Source organism: Pan paniscus, chromosome 20 (assembly GCF_029289425.2).
Source record: "Pan paniscus chromosome 20, NHGRI_mPanPan1-v2.0_pri, whole genome shotgun sequence".
In the NCBI taxonomy this organism is placed as follows: Eukaryota; Metazoa; Chordata; class Mammalia; order Primates; family Hominidae; genus Pan; species Pan paniscus.
This window is the reverse complement of record NC_073269.2, coordinates 49,515,440-49,537,376: the sequence shown is the minus strand read 5'-3', so window position 1 is coordinate 49,537,376 and position 21,937 is coordinate 49,515,440. Positions and strand designations below refer to the sequence as shown.

Below are 21,937 nucleotides of genomic sequence, written 5' to 3'. Positions count from 1 at the left end.
CAGGTCATGAACAGCACAGCTGGCTACTGGGGCTGGCGTGGGGCCAAGACCTGGGTGCATAGGGAACAGGGATGAGACACAGGCTCTTCATGCCTGCACACATACACAGATACACACGGATGCAAATTTCTGAGCCATCTAAATACAACACCTATTCAAAAAATTAAACAGAAAAAGGAAATGTAATGGAGCTGAAGGATGAGGGTAGGTGGGGCGGTTGCTCAGGAGGACAGTGGAGGCCACATCGCCCAACCTTTGAGGCCTCTCTTAGCAGCTGGAGCTCATCCGGGGGACTTGGGAGCTCTGGAAACAGGAGCAGGAGAGGGCCATGGCCGGAGGAGGCCTGAAAAAGATCATCTCTGCCACAGAGCAGAAGCTGGCTCGGATGCTGCTGGCCCCAGTGGAGACAGGGAGACCCGGGGAGACAACTGTATTCATTCAAGGAGGAATGGGTGGTGATGCAAACTTAGGTGGAGGCCACAGGGTGCAGAAGACAGGACACAGCAGAGAGAGATGTAGGACATGGAAGGGACAGAAAGGAGTGACCACTGGACATAAAGGGGCAAGGAAGTGGAAGCATGAGAACATCTGCTGGGCATCCGGCTGAGGGGTCGGGTGCCCAGGGTGCCCTTCCCTAAGGGAGAACCCAGGACAGGAACAGATTCAGAGAAAACCGCCCAGCTCACTCCAGCAAGAAGCAGAAAAGGGACTGGTTAAAGGACAGGGTAGGAAGGTCACCAAGCTCCAAGGGCCCTCATGAAGCCAGCTTGGAGACCACAGGGCCCAGGGCAAGGACCAAACCACAGGCACAGGACAGCTCCGGTCAAGATCTTCTGGCTACTGCAGGAGGCAGAAACCACACCCTGCACCCTGCACTGCTGAGGCTGGCCCTGGAGTCCAGAAGCTTCTGTCCCCGATCCCCACTCAAAAAATTAAAACAAAAACAAAAAGCAAATCGGTGCCATGCACCCTCTGCTTACTGGTGCTGTTCGGGATCCTGAGTCTTTCACGGGAGCACCTGATGGGGAAAGCCTGGACCCGTGTCGGTGTCCCTCCTGCAAAGAGTGCTGGGAAAATGAACTTTCCGGCTTCCTCCTTGGGAAGGCAGAACATTCCCCATGTGTACTGGTGGCATTTAAAAACTGCAGGGCAGCCAGAGAACATGGACCGTGTTCCACCAGGAGAGTTCCTGGAGGGATGTCCCGGTGCAGATGCCCGGCCCAAGGTGGGTATTTGAGCTGAGGAACTGAGAAGCCGGTTTCTGCCTAGAGTTAGAGATCCGAGAGGCATCAGCACATGGAAGGGAGGGAAGCTACGATGCCTCGAGGGTGGGAGATCAGATGAACCAGGAGAGGCAGGGCCCGGGAGGAACCCCGGGGAGCAGCCTCCTTTAAAGCCTGGGGGAAGTAGCTTCAGAGAAGGTGGGGTAGCTTGGGTGGGGGTTGCTGGAAAAATATAATTAAGAAACAAATTTCTGCTCAGCCCAGAAACCCCCCTCACATCCGTAGAAGTAAAAGAAACTTGTCTTATGACTGAGTAAGCATTAAGCCAAAATGTGATACAATCTGCTAAGAGATGACAAAGACAGAAAGAAATCCCACCTTTGTATCCAGCCAAGCAGGTGCAACCCGTTACACACATGGTCTCCAGATAGACGGTGACTCGTTCCCAGTTGAGAGGACTCAATGGCACCATTTGTCACACATAGTTCATCCTAAATTCACCCAGTAACTGTGTTGATTCTCTGTGTGGTTAATTGGCTTTATCCACAGGAAAAACAAACCTCTCTTATCTATGACAGGAGGTAGTTTTGCAACTGGGAGTGAGATGCCCCCAGAACTGAGGTTCCTTCCTTCTCACAGAAACTGGGAGGCAGGGGCGCTTTCTGCCCAGATGCCTGCCTTTCAAAGAGAGGGCTCCTATGGCCTTGAGGAGGACAGTTCTGGGTTGTGAGGCAGGCAAGATGCTTATGTATGCTTTAGAAAGCTTTACATACATCTTCAAGGGACAGAGAAAGAATTTTCAATTACACCTCTTCTAAAAAATAAATGCTCTCAAAGTCCAGCCTAGGCAACATAGCAAGATCCTATCTCCACACACACAATAACAATAATCAATTTGCTGGGCATAGTGGGGTATGCGTGTAGTCCCAGCTACTCAGGAGGCTAAGGAGGGAGGATCACCTGAGCCCAGGAGGTTAAGGCTGCAGTAAGCTTGGATGGCACCACTGCACTCCAGCCTGGGTGACAGAGGGAGACTCTATCAATGAATGAATGAATGAATGAATGAATAGAAAATGCTCTGAGCGAAAAGAGGAGAGTCTCTTTATCTTTTTGCAACAGGCTAAACAAAATTTTTAAAAATGTATATTTACCTCACAGAGATTATTCCAGGAAAAGAAGTGGCCCTCAGTGTCAAAGGATGCAAAACTAACCTGTGAGTTCCTGGCAGGTTTAGCAATAAAGCAGGATGTTGCTGATCTCAGTACAAGCAATGTTAGAGAAAGGGGAAGATGGAAGTGGACATGGACGAGTGAGTGGAAGGTGACAAATGGAAGCAAAGAAACGTATCCAGACCATTGAAGATGCTTGACCGAGAAAAAAGAGGCGGTGGAGGGAATGGAAGCCCGAGGAAGTCATTTGTTGCAATAAGAGGCCTCAGAGCACGTGTAGGGTGCGGCACAGAGCCCATGAAGAGGGGCTGTGGAAGGCTGGCAGGGTGCAGGCGGCCCCACTCTCTGGCACCCTGAGGAGTATGTGGTCAGAGTTAAAGCTCAGTCTGTTTCTGGGATCAGGTAAGAGGTCAGCGTCCGGAGAAGACAGGCGGATCTTCAGATCCTGCAGACCTCCACCGCGCCCTCTGTCCCTCTCGACTGCTTTTTCTCCATCTCCATTGTCTGGCTCACATTCGTGTCACGTCTTCCTTTCTCCCTACCCCTCTTTTCTCTTTTCTCCTCTCTTTTTCTTAACCCTTGTACCTTTGGAAGTCCCACTAATAGAATTTAAACAGCTTTTCAAGTTGGTTTTTTGTTCCCAGAAATTGACTTTAGACTCTCCATGAATAATGTGGAAATCAAACGAGTATAAGCTGGTTCATGTCTTTGCAAATAAACAAATAAAATCTACATTCCAATGTTTCTTCTTCCAGAGTAGCCCACATTTTTTTTTTTTTTAATTACTGTCACTTGCAATAGATTTTTAAATCTTGTAACCTGGTTACACAAATACCATGGGGCAAAAGCCTTACTTCCTGTGAGAGGAAACCAGGCTTGACTAGCCTCATGCTGGCTTTGAAGAAGTAAAATCAGGGGTTGATAAATTTACATAGGGTAAATATCAAAGGTCGAAAGTCAACAATAGGTGATAGAGGGAATACCCCAAATTTTAAAAAAACAAATCATTTAAGCCGCAATAGAATTATAGTAGAAATAAACCATGGTCCTTCCTGCTAAAATATTCCACTTAGAATTGTAAAATATTCTTCTCAATAACTTCTGGAAGAGCCTATTAAGAAATTAAAGAGGCTGGGCGTGGTGGCTCACACCTCTAATTCCAGCACTTTGGAAGGCCGAGACAGGCAGATCACTTGAGTTTAGGAGTTTGAGACCAGCCTGGCCAATATGGTGAAACCCCGTCTCTACTAAAAATACAAAAATTGCCCAGGCGTGGTGGCAGTCGCCTGTAATCCCAGCTACTCGGGAGGCTGAGGCAGGAGAATCACTTGAACCTGGGAGGCAGAAGTTGCAGTGAGCCGAGATTGTGCCATTGCACTCCAGCCTGGGGGACAAGAGCGAGACTTCATCTCAAAAAAAAAAGAAGAAAGAGTCAACCTTGAGCCAGGCCTCGTGGCTCACGCCTGTAATCTCAGCACTTTGGGAAACCGATGAAGTCAAGAGTTCGAGACCAGCCTGGGCAACATGCTAATACCCTGTCTCTACCAAAAATTTAAAAATTAGCTGGGTATGGTGGCTCATGCCTGTAATCCCAGCTATTTGGGAGGCTGAGGCACAAGGATGGCGTGAACCTGGAAGATGGAGCTTGCAGTGAGCCAAGATTGTGCCATTGCACTCCAGCCTGGAGTGCAAAAAAAAAAAAAAAAAAAAAATCCGTCTCAAAAAAAGCACAAAAAGAATAAATATGGGGCCTCATGACTGTATATTACTGGGCTTCTGACCTAGACTGAAAGATCAGGGAAGACTTTCCTGAAGAGAAAGTGAGCTATGATGGGCCCACTGTACTCCAGCCTGGGCAACATAATGAGGCTCTGTCTCAAGAAAAACACGCAGAATAAAACCATAATAAGATACCACTACAGAACTATTAGAATGGCTAAGATTAAAAAGAGTGACCACGCCAAGTGTTGGCAAGGACGTGGAGGCACTGGAATGTTCATGCTGCTGGTGGGAATGTAAGATTGTACAACTGCTATGTAAAGCAGTCTGGCAGCTTCTAAAAATTTCAGCATACACCCACCATGCCACTCGGCAATTCCATTCCATTCCCACATGATTTTTATTTAAAGGAAAATCAAGTGGAATGATCTTTAAAGCATTTTTGCCTGACGAATAGATGAAATGTGGGTAGCAGCCCAACACTCCCTGGTCAGTCTTCACAGGGCATATGTGGCCTCATGGCCCCCAGGAAATATGGCTCTTTCCACAAGTGCTATGTCCACTCTCTTCACCAATCCTAAGATGTTAACTCCACAGCACTGCTAGCATTGGGCTTTGTCTATTTCTTTCTTTCTTTGTCTTTTTTGAGAGGGGGTCTTGCTCTATCATCCAGGCTGAAGTGCAGTGATGCAATTTTGGCTCACTGCAACCTCCACTTCCCAGGCTCAAGAGATCATTCCACCTCAGCCTCCCAAGTACCTGGGACTACAGGTGCACACCACCATGCCCGGCTACTTTTTTGTATTTTTGGTAGGGACGGGGTTTCTCTATGTTGCCCAGGCTGTCCTGGAACTCCTGAACTCAAGCGATCCACCCGCCTCGGCCTCCCAGAATGTTGGGACGGCAGGCATGAGCCACTGCTCCCGGAGTGGGCTTTATTTATTTCTATTTCTATTTCCTTTTCCTGTATGGTGAAGAGATTGAAAAACATGCCTTATTTTGCAGGAAGAGATGGAAGGCTAGAAAGAGGAAGTAAATTGTTCAGGTCATAGTGAAACGTTAGCAGGTCTAGAATATCAGCCTCTTTACTCAAAGCCCACAATTTCCAAATATCACAACTTCCTTTCTCTTTATACCCTTTAGGGATTTTATTTATTTATTTATTATTATTTTTTGCCAAAGTGGAACTCCAGGTCAAAGGACTTTGTTGGTCTAGTGTCAAATTAGCTGCCAAGGTGTTGATCTAATCCATGGGGCCACCAGCGCTCAAGGATATAGGCGCACAGCAATGCCAGCCTCATGTTGTAATCCTTTTATTCATTTTTGCTCCTCTGGTCAGTACATGAAGGCCTGTAAAGATCTTTTCTTTTATTTTTGAGATGGAGTCTCACTCTGTCGCCCAGGCTGGAGTGCAATGGCACAATCTCGGCTCACTGCAACCTCCGCCTCCCGGGTTCAAGCCATTCTCCTGCCCCAGCCGAGTAGCTGGGATTACAGGCACATGCCATCATGCCCGGCTAAGTTTTGTATTTTTAGTAGAGACAGGGTTTCGCCATGTTGGCCAGGCTGGTCTCGAACTCCTGACCTCGGGTGATCCACCTGCCTCTGCCTCCCAAAGTGCTGGGATTACAGGCATGAGACACCACACCCAGCCAGGCCTATGAAAATCTTTAAGTGTAACTTTTCATTAAGTGCCATAGATCCCTCCTCTTTATAACATAAAGTCCTGTAAACTGCATGCAGATCGGTTTGCCATAGGAATAATTTGTCTTTGCTGGAACATGCTGGGTGCTTGGCAGATGAGGAGATTGGAAGTGAACCACTGAGATGACTGATGAGTGTCCTCTGCAGGCTGTGTTGCAGGGGGAAGAGTGCAGGTTGTTTATAAGGCCTGGGTCATGCCCCTGGCCACCATTTCCTGGCTTTGTGACTCCAGCTTTACTTCTCCTTCCCAGGGCTCAGTTTTCCTCTCCTTGAAGGGGATGAATGGAACCAGCTCTGGACGCTGAGCTGCCTGGGTGTAAAGGCTTCCTGTAATGGGCAGAAGAGTGGATAGGAGGGCAGCAGGGGAGCTGGACCAAAAGCATCATGTGATTTGCCGTGATCACAGAGGAGTTTCTGGAAGTAGCTTGGGCACAATGTGTACAAGGAGACAGAAGGGTCTCGTGGTGGGGAATAGGACATTCACACGGCCTCCTCCATGGCTTACCTCACACAGCAGTTGTTGATTAGCCAAGAATTTGACAAACAGGCATTAAAGGCCTTCTGAATGTGACACACCACACCCAGCTAGAAGAATATTGCCAAAAATCATTAAAACTACTCTAATCATAGTCTGAGTCAGGCACATCCAGGTGGTGGAAGACTTTACAAAAAAAAAAAAAGTGAACCGTTGCTTTCAATGACATTAAAGAAAATGAAAGGCAGTTGGGGAGCACTCCTAGATTAAAGGGGAGTCCAGAGATGAGATGTAAACCAAAAGGTATCTGAGACAGGTCTCCATCAACTTAGAAGCTTATTTTGCCAAGGTTAAGGACATAGAAAAAGCCATGCAATCATAGAAACAGTCTGTGGTCTGTGCCTTTTTCCAAAGATAATTTTGAGGGCTTCAATATTTAGGGTGGAAAAGCTGGCTGGCGGTGAAAGAAGGAGGGTGCGGTCGCATTACTGAACCCACATGGTGTAAGAGAAGGCAGGAGGTAGGGGAATAATCAATCACGTATTCATCTCACGCTCGGTAAATTGGCACCTTGAGAAAGACAAGGTGAATATGGCCGGGCGTGGTGGCTCACACCTGTAATCCCAGCACTTTGAAAGGCTGAGGTGGGAGGATCTCATGAGCCCAGGAACTTGAGACCAGCATGGACAACATGGCAAAACCCATCTCTACAAAACCACAAAAATTAGCTGGGCGTGGTGGTGGGTGCCTGTAGTCCCAGCTACACGGGAGGCTGAGGTGAGAGAATGACTTGAGCCCGGGAGACAGAGGTTGCAGTGAGCCAAGATTGTGCCACTGCGCCCCAGCCTGGGAGACAAAGTACGACACTGTCTCAAAAAAAAAAAAAGAAATAAGTAAAAAAATTTTTTAAAAAAGATAAGGTGAACATGGAGTAGCTACCTAAGGAAATACTTACCCTTTCTCTGTAGCTGTCTGCTTAGGAACAAAAGGAAAGGCAGTTTCTTGCATGACTCAGCTTCCAGTTTTTTTTTTTCCTTCTGTCCCAGTGAATTGGGGTCCTTAGTTTTTGTTTCTCTTTCATAAAGACAACGCAGTGCAGTTCATGCTTGACCCCGGATGTTCTCCTGATCAGAAAGCAAAAAAGCAATGAGAGATGTTATTGGGACAACAGAGGAAAACTGGAAATGGGCTTCCTATTAGACAACAGTGCATCTGTGTAAACTACACGGGTCTGATCCTGGTCTGTGGTTACGTAGGACAAAGTCCTTAAGAATAATGTATATAGGCTGGGCGTGGTGGCTCACACCTGTAATCCTAGCACTTTGGGAGGCCGAGGCAGGTGGATCACCTGAGGTCAAGAGCTCAGGACCAGCCTGGTCAACATGGTGAAACCCTGTCTCTACTATAAATATGAAAATTAGCCAGACGTGGTGGCAGGCGCCTGTAATCCCAGCTACTCGGGAGGCTGGGACCGGAGAACTGATTGAACCCAGGGGGCGGAGGTTGTAGTGAGCAGAGATCACGACACTTCACTCCAGCTTGGGTGAGAGAGCGAAACTGCATCTAAAAAAAAGAGGGAGAGAGAAAAAAAGAATAATCTATACTTTAAAAAAAATTTTATTTATTTTTTGTGATGGAGCCTGGCTCTGTCACCCAGGTTGGAGTGCAGTGGTGTGATCTAGGCTCACTGCTGCAACCTCCACCACCAGCTTCAAGTGATTCTCCTGCCTCAGCCTCCCAAGTAGCTGGGATTACATTGTGTGTCACCATGTCCAGCTAATTTTTATATTTTTAGTAGAGATGGGGTTTCACCATGTTGGCCAGGCTGGTCTTGAATTCCTGACTTAAAGTGATCCTTCCAAAGTGCTGGGATTACAGGTGTGAGTCACTGTGCCCAGCCCCCTTAAGAATAATCTTAAGAAGGTTTTTGCTGAAGCACTTAGTGGTGAGAGTTACAATGTCTACTCCTTGTTTTTAAAATTTAAGAATATTTTAAAAGCATGTGTCATGTGCATATAAACAAATACAGTAAAATGTGAAGAGTGGGTGAATCCAGTGAAGGGGATACTTGTGTTTACTGCACTATCCTTGTAGCTTTTCTGCAGGTTTGAACTTTTTCTTTCTTTTTTTTTGAGACGGAGTCTTACTCTGTCGCCCAGGCTGGAGTGCAATGGCGCGATCTCGGCTCACTGCAACCTCTGCCTCTTGGGTTCAAGCGATTCTCCTGTCTCAGCCTCCGGAGTAGCTGGGACTACAGGTGGCTGCCACTACACCGGGCTAATTTTTGTATTTTTTTTTTTTTTAATTAGAGATGGGGTTTCACCATGTTGTCCAGGTTGGTTTCAAACTCCTGACTTCAATAGATCCACCCGCCTTGGCCTCCCAAAGTGCTAGGATTACTGGCGTGAGTCACCGCGCCCAGCCTGAAAGTTTTCAAAATGAAAACACCGCAGGTCAGGAGTTTGAGACCAGCCTGAACAACATGATGAAACCCTGTCTCTATTGAGAATACAAAGATTAGCTGGGCATGGTGGCGCATGCCTGTAATCCTAGCTACTCAGGAGGGTGAGGCAGGGGAATCTCTTGAACCCAGCAGGCAGAGGTTGCAGTGAGCTGAGATCATGCCACTGCACTCCAGCCTGGGTGACAGAACAAGACTCCATCTTAAAAAAAAATTTAGGGAATAAAAAGAAATAGAAAGCTGGTGGAATGCTTTGAAGTTAGGTAGGATAGGAGGTCCTTGACCCTCCCTGACCCTCCTGTGTGGACCAGACCCTGTGTGAGGTCCTGTTCAGGAATTTGAGATTGAGAGACAGACGGAGACAGTCACAGCCCAGGTGATTAGTAGGACAGAGACAGAGGTAAGGATCAGAGCTGGGGAAACCCCCAGGGGAAATACTCGTTTCGGATATCATGAAGAGAAGTCTCAGTGGGGAGAGTGTGTTTTCAAGAGTATCTTCATGGAGGAAATATTTGTACTCAACAGGGGAGTCTTTATCTCCATGGAAAAAGCCCCACCCAGGTGCTCCAGAATCTGGCTTTGTCCTTGGTAGGTAAACATTGGAAGCAAATTCTGGCATTCTCTGGGCTTCTCAAACTTGGGGAACACGTTGGCTGTTCAAGAAGGAGAAACAAAAGGAACAAAAAGAAACAGAGAGCCCTTGGACTGCTTTGAGGACACATGGGATCAGAGGTTCTTGTCCCTCCCAACCCCTCTCTCCCCGCAAGCAGGGGGCTGAGGGACCCAGACTTGATTCTAGCTTGACCACAGCTTGACTCAGAGGTCTTGGTCAAGCTCATTCCCCTCTCTCAGCTCCTGCATCCTCTTCTACAAGACCAAGATGAGGAAGGAATTTCTGCGATTGTTGCACCTAACAGCAAAGAAAAGAGAAGAAAAAAAAAAAAAAGAAAACCCAGTACCGGTAGTGCTGCAGGTGAATGCCTTGGAGCTGTTAACTGGGGCGCTCTGTGGCATCAGTAATAACAGTTGTGTTTATCATTGTTTTTACTCTGTTCACGTTATGAAATTAAGTGACACACATGCATCCAGGCATGGTGTAGTGGTTAGGAACTGGTCCCTGGAATCCAATGTGTCTCCAGCTCTGGAGTGGATAAGGCATATCCTACCCACATCCCCTTGGCCAGCTGGTGTTGGCTGAAAACATCTCACAGGTGCCCCTTCTCTAGAGAATTGCCCTTGAACAATGGGAGCCCCTTGCCACAGGGACAGCACCCTCTTTACCTCTTCAGCTCCCTCCCACCCTTGCTCGCTATCGTGCCCCTCGCTCGCTCCATCCCTCCCTTGACTGCTCCCTGGCAGCCGCCCCGCCCCCCTTCCTTTCCATCCCTCCCCACTCACTCCCGATCCCTCCCACCGACCTCGGCCACCCGGGAATCCCCGCACCCCTCCTATTCTAAGAGCAAACAGGACGGATTTCTGATATGAAATTACCATTAACTGGGTTATCCTGCATTCCTTTTCTATTCTGTTGCGTTTGGTTCAAGAAGTTCTCCTGCAGGGTTTTTGCTATTTCCTCTTCCTAAGGAAGATTGAACTGTAACTTTCCACTTTCCTTGTCTGGTGTTATAAAGAGTCTAGGGAGCTATTTTGCGCTTCTTTTATTGGAACAGCTTGTGAACACAGAAGTCTCCTGTTCTTGGAGGCTTAGTAGCACTTGCAGGTGAAGGCACTGGCTCCTTCCAGGGCACCCCCTCGTTCCCTTGACCAGTGAGTCTGCTTCTGTGTCTCCCCTCGGAAGGCCAGACTTTGTTGAAAGGTTCAGACTTGACCATGTCTGAGTCTACATTTGGCCTCAGCAGGACCCTCCTCCACCCTGCCCACCCCCCACCCCCACTTGCCCCCCAAGACCCCTCCCTTTTTTTTTTCTGAGAAAGCGTCTCGCTGTGTCGACCAGGCTGGAGTGCAGTGGCGCAATCTCGGCTCACTGCAACCTCCGACTCCCAGGTTCAAGTGATTCTCCTGCCTCAGCGTCCCAAGTAGCTGGAACTGGAGGAGCCCACCACCACGCCCGGCTAATTTTTGTATTTTTAGTAGAGACAGAGTTTCACTATGTTGGCCAGGCTGGTCTTGAACTCCTGACCTCGTGATCCATCTGCCTAAGCCTCCCAAAGTGCTGGGATTACAGGTGTGAGCCACCACGCCCAGCCAAGACCACTTTCTGTACCCAGCCCTGGGTGCCTCTACCCAGACCTCCTGATCTCTCTGCCTTCCTCTTTCATGGGTTACGCTTATTTTCCCACATCCAGATCCCATGATGGGAGCTGCAGAAGGCCCCTTTGGGAAGGCTGAGCAGGTTGACTCCTGAGGCCAACAAAAGTGGGGTGCAGAGAAGGTATCTGATCAAATCCAGTGCCCTCTCAGTGCCCCCTCACTCTGTCTGTCACTTCCCTAGACCCAGGATCCTTGAGGTGCCCAGTCTGCTTGTCTATGGAAGGCTGTCTGGAGGGGACAACAGAAGAGATCTGCCCCAAGGGGACCACACACTGTTATGATGGCCTCCTCAGGCTCAGGGGAGGTAAGCCTGGGACATCGGGGTCCCTGCAGGGACTGAACTGGAAGGTCTGGGGACTGAGATCTTAGTCTTTGGGGAGTGAGGGTGAGCTGAGGCACGGCATGAGACCCAGAGGAGGGTGGGCCTGGCTTCCTGGAGCTATGCCTGCCTCTGAGGGTTGGGTGGTCCTGGAGGCAGCATCACTGACTCTCCCTCGCTCCCCCTTTCTGCAGGAGGCATCTTCTCCAATCTGAGAGTCCAGGGATGCATGCCCCAGCCAGGTTGCAACCTGCTCAATGGGACACAGGAAATTGGGCCCGTGGGTATGACTGAGAACTGCGATACGAAAGGTGAGTCCTGTCCCTAGGCTGTGCCCTGCACTGCAGCCTCGGGGCACGATGCCACATGGGGCATCCAGAGCCATCACACCAAAGCCAGCAGGAGGAAGGTCAAGGGTGCAGGGTGGGTTGCTTGGCATGTGGCTTTAGGCAACAGTGAGTGCTGGGGCCCCTGCTGGCTCTCAAGCTGCTGAGAGTGACTAGTTGCTTCAATTTCTGTGTCTCCACACCCCTGGCCTTGTGTAACCCTAGGTCTCCCACTTTCCTAGGCCTCTGTAGCCTCTCTAGCACCCTCACCAGCCCCCGCCCCGCTCATGGTGCTGGAGTGCCCCAGCAGCCTTGCCTGCACAGGACAGAACATCTGAGAGAAAATCAAGGGCACTTCGGGTGTGACAGAGAAAGCAAGAGTTAAAGGAGGACACTGAGAGGGTCCCCACTTACCCATTTAGGTGCTGCCATGGAAGAGAGTGCCAGGGAATGTCTCCATAAGGAGGGCTCCAAAGCAACAGGAAGCCATGGTGGGGAGGTGGGGATCTTATAGTAATCCCAGCTTCCCTCCTAGGAGCAAAGTCTTCCCTGCCCGTGTCTCAGTTTCCTTGTCTGCCCACATCACGCTAACCCTTAGAGCTTAGAAGAGAGAGTTGTGTGAGTTTTGCACACATTCCTCTGTGTATTTGGCTGTTTCTCCCTAGCTAGCCTGGGAGCCTGAGGCCAGGGGCTTGGTACCACTGGCACCAGGGTTTCCAGCCTTGGGTAGCTCAGGAGACGGCTCAGGAAGGGTACCAGGAGGTGTTTGCTCAAGTGAGGACATGCAGGGCTCACTTGAGCAAAGCTCCCTCATGAGTCAGACCCTGTTTCTACCTGAAGGGCCTCCAGGACAAGGAGGGGGAGGTGCTACAGACACAGATGGTCACAGCTTAAGGTGATCAGGGCTGTGGCAAATGGGGATGTGGGGCCTGGGGCAGCTCAGAGGAGGAAAATACTGATGTTGTTGGGGTAGAGAGTCAAGGAGGGCTTTACAGAGGAGGTGGCCTGTGAACCATGTGTTAAAGATGACCTACAGCTTATTGGTAGAAGAGGAAGAGGACATTGGTGGCAGAGGGAACAGTGTGTAGCAGCTGCATAGGCCTGGAGGTGGGAGCGAGCCTGCTGTTTTCAAGAAGAGTCCCTCACTCCACCTGAGAAGGACTCATCAAGATGAGGGGGTACAGCTGGGATTGGGGGTGATTAGAAGTTTTCCAGGTGGACAAGGTGGGTGTGGGGTCGAAGAGGGAGCTGCTCCAAGCCAAAGGCACAGCAGGTGTGAGGCTGAGGAGGAAATGAACTGGCATGCCTTCAGAATGGATACTGGTGGGGGAGGAAGAGTTAAGTGGGGAACCTGGTGGTCACTCAAGTACCTGAAAACCCAGGCTGAGGGGTGGACCCTCTCCTGAAGGCAGGGGAGCCATGGAAGATTGTGGAGCAGGGAGGGCAGGGTCTGAGCCATTTATCTTTCCTTTTGACTGATGCTGCTGTTAAGGATCTGGCCCTGGTCTCTGGGACCAGATGACACTGATAACCCAGAAGGTATTTCAGAAACAAATCAGACGCAACACATGCCACACACACAGCCCACAATAAGCACAGCAGACACGAATGCGTCACACCATGACACATACACACCCCACATCACATACCACACACACACTCCCCCATACCCCTGACATACCACCTATGGAACACAAATCACACACAGAGCACACAATATGCACAACACACACAAATGCATCACACAAGTGCACAATTACTACGTGTACATGTAGTGTGTATGCCACATACTACACGTCAGGCACCACACACACTCTCCCTCTCAACATATCAGACATGCAATACATACCACACACAACACACAATACACACAACACATCTGGCATGCCACACACACCACATGCAAGCAAAACACAGATACACAGAACACACACCACACCAAACACACAAAACAAACACATACCACATATATCACACACAGTATGTCTACACATGCACGCACCACACAAACATACCATGAACACACCACACACCCCATACCACCACACCCCCCACATGTATACTACACACTCACACACAGCACACATACCTGCACACATCACGCATGTGCACACACTACACAAACACCACATAAAACACAGTGATTATGCACGAATCAGTGCAGTTCATAGAGATTCATCTTCTGCTTTCAACACTGGAGCCAGATCTTGCAGGCTGTTTTGCCTCCCTGGTGAAGTGCAGTTCAGCAGTTTAGCAGACAGTGAGCATCACAAGACCAGGCATCAGAAACTGGGGGAACAACAAGACGCTGGGGACCAAGTGCAGGAGAGAAGAGGCTTCAGGGTGATGGAACCGCTTATAAGAAGCCACAGCAGTGGGAGGGCTGGGTGCAAGGATGCAGGTTACTAAAAGGGACCATGGCAGTAGCCCCTTGTGAAGAACCAAGGGGCCCGGGCAGATAAGGCCCTGGCTGCCCCTAGAGGAGCTGGGCAGCGGTCCCAGTGAGAGAGCAGGGAAGAGCCCGCGTCCGAATCAGGGACACGTGGGTCCCAGGCCCTGCTCTGCTGCTGAAACAGCTTTCCAGCCTCAGCTTCCCACGAGGATCAAAAGTCTCCATATCTCATGGAGCCTCTTTCCCTGGATTTGGGGAAGAGGAGGGGATGGTTGCAGACATGGGGCGGAAGCAATGCAAAGGCCGTGAGGTAGGTGAGTGCCTGCCAGAAGCACCTGTGCGGAGCAGAGTGATGGAGGGAGCAGGGAGGCGGCTGCGTCTTATCAGGCCTCCCTTGGAAGGGCCATTGGAAGGGCTTAGAATTTTATTCTCCAGAATGGGGACCTCCTGGAGTCTTCGGAGCAGAGGAGTGACATGAACTGACTTAGGTTTACCCAGCCTCCCTCTGCCTGCTGGGTGGAGAATGGAGCGAGAGGAACAGTGACGGGCGGGTGCAGGGAGAGCCCCAAGAGTCAGGTGGGAGTGAAGCGGGGGGCTTGGAAGCAGCAGAGGTGGTGACGTGGGATTGGGTTTTGAAGATTTTCTGCAGCTCAAGCCAGTAGGATTTCTTGAGGAACACAACGTGGGAGAGAAAGAGCGTGGTCAAGGACAACACCAACGTTTTCAGCTAGACCGGCAGAAACGAGCCGCCACAGGTATAAGTAGGGGAGATGGGAGTGGGGAGAGAAGGGTGGGAGAAGGGAGCAGTGGCCATGATTTTGATTTTGTCATCTGTGAAGTATGCAAATGAGCAGCCCTCCAGGGTGGCATCCGTTCTGCAGGTCGCATGTGTTGGTGGAAGCTGGGGGCTCAGTCTAAGAGTCCCTGCATCATGGGACCGATCCCCCCTGCTCTGTGATGGCCGTGAGGGGAGGCCAGGGGCTGTGGTTTCACACTAGAGCCTTGAGGGCCTCCAGGCCAAGGTAGCCAAGGATGGTCTTCAGTACCTGTCTCCCTCCTGCTCCCAACCCCAACCCTGAGGGTTCAGAGTCCCTGGGTTCCCAGCCTACCTCTGCCACTCACAAGCTGTGTGGCATGGGCAGCTACTGAGCAATCCTGCCTCTGTTTCCCTTGTTGCAAATGAGGGTGTTGATTGTGATCACACCACCTACTGTTGGGGTGCTGTGGGGAAATGAGGCATCCCAGATAAGCTGAGTTCCCTGGGACCTTAGATGGGTGGATCTGCGGGAGGCAATGAGGTCAGCCAGGTGCAGAGACAGTGCTCAGCGGCAGTGCTCAGCCCACCCTGTCCCTTCGCATCTTTTGTTTGGAACATAGGGCTTTGCAACTGAAAGGTATGAGAAAGGTCTCAGGCTGCCTTCCTTATTATTGAAATGAGGACCTTAAAGCTCAGATGGGGAAGCAGAGATGGGCAGAGGATAAGGAAGAGCTTCCATTGCTCTCACAGCTAAAGCAAGGAATGGCTGTTCTCACAGGGCTGTGAGAGGACGTCCCTGCGGGTGTTCAAGCAGAAACGGGGAACAATGGGGGTGGGGTTTGGAATTCCAAGTCCTTTCTGAATCCGTGGTTGAGGGACTCCATGGCCAGGTCACCTGGAGTGTGACTCAAGAGCATGATCACCTTCCCTAGCCCAGGAAGTGGAGGGACAGACATGGTGGGTTCCTGGCTTACACAGATCCTGGGATTCCTCTCCCCAGATTTTCTGACCTGTCATCGGGGGATCACCTTTATGACACACACAAACTTGGCTCAAGAACCCACTGATTGGACCACATCGAATACCGAGATGTGCGAGGCGGGGCAGGTGTGTCAGGAGACGCTGCTGCTCGTAGATGTAGGTGCGTGGACTGAGGTAGAAGACGAACACCTGTCCCAAGTCCCTGGCAGCTCCCTCCACCCCACTGGATTCTTTCCCCTGAATTTCCTGCTCAGCTCCCTTCACATCTGCAATTTTCAATCCGACTCTTCTTCTCTCTGCATCTTGGGTTCCCCTTATGAAAACTGGGGGTGAAGCAGTGGGAATGACAGTGTCTGCCTTTCTGGGTAGGGGTGACCATGTATGCGGCAATCCCTGCCCAGGGTGGAGAACCGTGCCAACACCAGGAATCTCAGTGACTTCATACATTCTGGAAATATTTACCCAGCATTTGTTTTAGGCGCCGCAGATCCAATCCCATCTGTATTCCTGCAGCTTTATATGCCTTGAGAAACAGGAAACAAACAAACAAAAAGCAGCAAAGTATGGGGAATGGAGATCCCAACTCTGGAGAGAAATCTGGCAAGGAAAAGGAGATAGGAAAAGTGAGGGGAAGGCTGCAATTTTAAGCTCAGTGCTCAGGGGAGACTCATGGAGAAGGTGACGTTTGAGCGAGAACTGGGAGGAAGCAGAGCTTCGGGGAGGACCCAGGCCCCAGCCTCCGCCTTTGCCCCACACTAAACATGACCCATGCAGTTGTGATCAGGGCATTCACCCTCTGCCTGGGGGGTATTGTGAAGGGCAGTGAGTCCAGTTCTGGAGCCCCTGCTGCCCTGGGAGCTGCCCAGTCCCCAGCCCAGCTTTCCCTCTCACCCTCAGGACTCACATCAACCCTGGAGTCGACCAAAAGCTGCAGCGCTGTTGGGGCTCAAAATTCCCAGAAGACCACCATCCACTCAGCCCCTCCTGGGGTGCTTGTGGCCTCCTATACCCACTTCTGCTCCTCGGACCTGTGCAATAGTGCCAGCAGCAGCAGCGTTCGGCTGAACTCCCTCCCTCCTCAAGGTATGGGATCCAGGGTCGTGGAGAAATGAGGCCCAGACACACAGAGACTCTGGCCCAAGGTGGGCGGCTGCTCTGAGCACAAAGTCATGTACCCCCACCTTCCCTCTGCTCCCCAGCTGCCCCTGTCCCAGGAGACCGGCAGTGTCCTACCTGTGTGCAGCCCCTTGGAACCTGCTCAAGTGGCTCCCCCTGAATGACCTGCCCCAGGGGCGCCACTCATTGTTATGATGGGTACATTCATCTCTCAGGAGGTGAGTGCTGCAAGCAGGGCCCCAAGGATGAAGGCGCTGGTGTCCTGGGCTCCTGGGACTGAGGGAGAAGTGGCTGGGGGCCTGTACTCCTGGGTCTGAGCAGGGAGGGGCTGGAGGCCTGGACTCCTAGGTCTGAGGTAGGAGGGGCTGGGGGTCTGAGCTCCTGCGTTTGAGGGAGGAGGGTCTGGGGCCTGGACTCCTGGGTTTATGAATTTGGCTGGGCTGTACTCTGTGTCCTTTCTGACTTGGTCTTCTCCCTCTAGGTGGGCTGATCACCAGAATGAGCATTCAGGGCTATGTGGCCCAACCTTCCAGCTCCTTGTTGAACCACACCAGACAAATCGGGATCTTCTCTGTGTGTGAGAAGGGTGATGAGCCGCCTCCTGCCCCTCAGCCTGAGGGAGGTAGGCTGGGGGCCTGGAGTGTCTCACTTGCGGGGTGGGGCTAGCACTGGCCCTAGCGCTGTCGTGGGGAGCAGTTTGCCCTTCCTGCTAACTCCATTTCCCCCACGATTCTTCACCGCTGCTCACCACCACACTCAACCGTCCCTTGTGCTTGTAACCTAATGGCCTTGGACACCAGATTATTTCCCCATCCTGTCCATGAATCATCTTCCCCACACACAATCATTCATATCTACTCACCTAATAGCAACACTGGGGAGAGCCTGGAGCAGCCGGACTTGCCCTGTGGGAGAGGGGACACTGGAGGAGTGGCTGCATGTGTCTGATAATAAAGACCCTGTGCTTTCTCCCAGTGCTGGGATTTCTCCATGTAAGGGTACAGCAGGACGTCCAGGGATCTAGCGTGGTGGAGGAGAGGAACCTAATGAGAAAATGGCCATCCAAAGCCTGCCCTTCATTGGTCTGGTTCATGTCTCCAAACCAGCTTGGATGGTAGCAGAGACTTCAGGGTGCTCCAGCCAAATGTATTTGGGCATCACCATGACCTGGGAGGGGAAGATGCACTGAGACGTATGAGGCTTCCAGCCTAGCAGCCAGGGCCCTAGCACAAACAGGGGGCTGGCCCCATCTGAGCAACTGCAGGAGAGGTTAGTACAGTCATGCATTGCTTAACGACAGGGACGTGTCGTTAGAAATGTGTCGTTAGGTGATTTTATCACGAAAGGAACATTGTAGAGTGCACTTACACCAACCCAGATGGTACAGCCCAATACACACCCAGGATGGATGGTAGAGTTGACTGCTCCTAGGCTACAAGCCTGCAGTGCATGTTATGGTGTGAATACTGCAGGCATCGTAACACCACGGCAAGTATTTGTGCATCTATACACATCTAAACATAGAAAAGGTACGGCATAAATACAGTATTGTCATCTCAGGGACCACTGTTCTATACGCAATTCGTCACTGACCCAAACGTTGCTATGTAGCATCTGCCTATCGTGGGATAATTGACATAAGGGCTAAAGAGAACTCCAGAAAAAAATGGGTTAGCATTTTCCCAGAGCTGTTACCATTGGGTCTCTCTTACCACCATAGCCCACAAAGGGTGAGGAGAAGAGCCACTGCTGGAATCTGCAGACAGAGAGAGAGAGAGAGAGAGACATAGACAGAAAGAGACAGAGAGAGCTGGAGAGAGCCGGAGACAGAAAGAGAGAGATATTCAGAGAGGGTTGCCTAACAAGAGCTCCCATCTCAGGCTGAAAAACGCGTCCAGCCCACAATGATACTGGGGAGGGAGGTGGGGAACTAAAATTCCAAACTGATGTACTCACTCTGGTCTCCAGTTGAGGTTCCCCATTGACTGAACCCCCTAGAGGCCACAGAAGCAGGAGACTCCACTGGCCCAGCCCCCATAGATCTGCCATTCACAGTAGAGAACAGAGGAGAGGGAAGAGAAGAGAGTGAATCTGGAGAAGGAAACAGAACACGTCTAGTACCGTTCACTCCCTTGCCCCTCGGCATCCACCCTTTCCCTTTGTTCAGATGAAAATCAGAGTCCAGGACGGGCTCGGTGGCTCACGCCTGTAATGCCAGCACTTTGGGAAGCTGAGGTGGGAGGATCACTTGAGCCCAGGAGTTTGAGACCAGCCTGGGCAACATAGTGAAACTGCTTCTCTACAAAAAATACAAAAAATTAGCCGGGTGTGGTGGTGCGTGCCTGTCTGTAGTCCCAGTACTTTGGGAGGCCGAGGCGGGCACATCACGAGGTCAGGAGATTGAGACCATCCTGGCTAATACCGTGAAATCCCGTCTCCACTAAGAATACAAAAAATTAGCCGGGTGTGGTGGTGCGCGCCTGTGGTCCCAGCTACTCAGAAGGCTGAGTCCAAGAGGTCAAGGCTGCAGTGAGCCAAGACTGCACCACTGCACTCCAGCCTGGGCGACACAGCGAGACCCTGTCTCAAGGGGGAAAAATAAATCAGAGTCCTCCGTACAGATGACACACAATTCCAGTCCTTCCCTCTGTCACAGTAAGTGTGTGATGGTGACAGTGATGTCCTCCTCCCATTGTGCTGGGCACCAGTTCTTCGCCCACAATGAGAGGAAGATGGGGAGGAGATGGCTTCCAATAGCACTGCTGAGGTCCTGGGGGCGGGGCTGCTGGTGCTCAGAGCTGCTTTCTTCCAGTACATTCCACATTGTCTTCCCACCTCCAAAACCTCCTTTGGATGTTATTTGTTATCTGCAATGTAACCCAAATCTTGATTCCTATGGAGAATGAGTCTTGGATGGCCTTGTCTTTAGTGGGTTTCTATAGTTTTCCATGGAACAGGGCCCTGGCCAAGGAAATGTTACCGCCATGAGTTGCCTGCCTTCGAAAATAGCCTCCTTGTCCCAGCCACCCGACCTCCCTCTGTAATCAGATGCCATTCCCCCGACTGCAGAGTGACCTCTCCTTTGCCTGCTGTTTTGGCAGCACAAGGGGCACAGGATGGCTGGAGGGCTGTCATGGCTTCCTGCAGATCAGAACTAGGAAGAGATTCCTCATCCACAGCAGCCCAGGGCCACGGGGACAAAGAGCAAGCATTCTCTCAGTGGGCTGGCAGGTGCAATCATGGGAGGGACCCGCTCTTATTCTTCCTGTCTTTCCTGGATCTTTGCATCTGGCCCTGGGGAAAGTGACCCGATAGCTTGGTTGCTGGTTTATAAGATGTGTGGCATCTCTTGTGGGGTGGCGGGGTACAGTCTCCCTCCTGGTGCCCTGATAAGCCACACATGAGCCATTGCGCCAATCTGAGAAGCAGCTGTCTCTGTATAGTGGGGCACCTGAGACGGTCAGTGGGTTCCATGGGTGTCAGTTAATTACCCCCCATTCTTTGCGTTAACATGTGTCCCCAGTGGAAGCAATCCTGCATAGGTTCCAGAGCCACAGGAAAGGCCCTGTTCACGGAAGCACTGAGCAGGGTCCAGGGAAGGCCAGCTGGAACCCCCAGTGTGTGTGTATCCGTGTGAGGACAAAGCCCAGTCCCCTCCAGGATGGGACGTGTCCTGTGTGGCCAGCCTATCTGCAGTGGCCGGGTAGTCCTCCTGTAAAATGATGCCTTCCAGGGGCTTAGCCCCGGGCTCTGCCTACACTGGGCAGGGCTGGGTACAGTGTGCAGCCAGGCCAGTGCTGAGAGATTCAGTCCACTTGTGGTAAGGTACGTCGCCGTCCTCCCTATCCATGTGGCCATCTGCACCTGGACCCCCTGAACAAGCTCTGAGGGACAGAGTCTGCCTGACACCATCCACCAAACACCAAGAACCTCATCCTCACAGCACAGGTTCTGGGCTTAAGGGTGGGGACGGCATAGCTCACACTTTGTGCCCATCCCCAGAGGAACATCCATGTGTCCTCCCTGTCTTAAGTTTACTCTTTTATTCTCTTCAAGTCCTTGACCATGTGGCCCGCTCTGGGTTCATGCAATGGACCCAAGTCCATCCCTCCTTGCAGAAACCCTGAGGTTCTGCCCATCTGAAGGATTTCCCTTCATCACTCCTCAGGACCACCTGAAGTGGGCACTAAGGCAGCTGCCATCCACTTCTGCTGGGTGCCAGCTCACTGTGAGGACCCATCCATAAGCCTGGTCTGCACTTTCCTCCTCTGTATGAGGTCACAGGGCTTCCCAACTGGGGGTTCCAGTTGGCCTTCCCTGGACCCTGCTCAGTGCTTCTGTGAATAGCGCCTTCCCTGTGGCTCTGGAACCTGTGCAGGATTGCTTCCACTGGGGACACATGTTAACGCAAAGAATGGGGGGTAATTAACTCACACCCACTGACCGTCTCAGGTGCCCCACTATACAGAGACAGCTGCTTCTCAGATTGGCGCAATGGCTCGTGTGTGGCTTATCAGGGCACCAGGAGGGAGACCGTACCCCACCACCCACAGGAGATGCCACACATCTTATAAACCAGCAACCAGGCTATCGAGTCACTTTCCCCAGGGCCAGATGCAAAGATCCAGGAAAGACAGGAAGAATAAGGGCAGGTCCCTCCCATGATTGCACCTGCCAGCCCACTGAGAGAATGCTTGCTCTTTGTCCCCGTGGCCCTGGGCTGCTGTGGATGAGGAATCTCTTCCTAGTTCTGATCTGCAGGAAGCCATGACAGCCCTCCAGCCATCCTGTGCCCCTTGTGCTGCCAAAACAGCAGGCAAAGGAGAGGTCACTCTGCAGTCGGGGGAATGGCATCTGATTACAGAGGGAGGTCGGGTGGCTGGGACAAGGAGGCTATTTTCGAAGGCAGGCAACTCATGGCGGTAACATTTCCTTGGCCAGGGCCCTGTTCCATGGAAAACTATAGAAACCCGCTAAAGACAAGGCCATCCAAGACTCATTCTCCATAAGAATCAAGATTTGGG

The 21,937-nt window shown here is 51.2% G+C and overlaps 1 protein-coding gene across 1 annotated transcript; it reads left to right on the top strand.

Annotated features, from left to right (window-relative positions):
• The first annotated feature begins 328 nt into the window (after nucleotides 1–328).
• Nucleotides 329–17,789, top strand: LOC100989204 (CD177 antigen). The gene is given in 9 exon segments (XM_063599698.1): nucleotides 329–515; nucleotides 11,204–11,326; nucleotides 11,536–11,652; nucleotides 14,698–14,814; nucleotides 15,817–15,957; nucleotides 16,695–16,880; nucleotides 16,997–17,131; nucleotides 17,395–17,535; nucleotides 17,538–17,789. Coding segments are annotated over 9 exon segments (1,236 nt in total). The 3' UTR covers nucleotides 17,627–17,789.
• The last annotated feature ends 4,148 nt before the right edge of the window (nucleotides 17,790–21,937 follow it).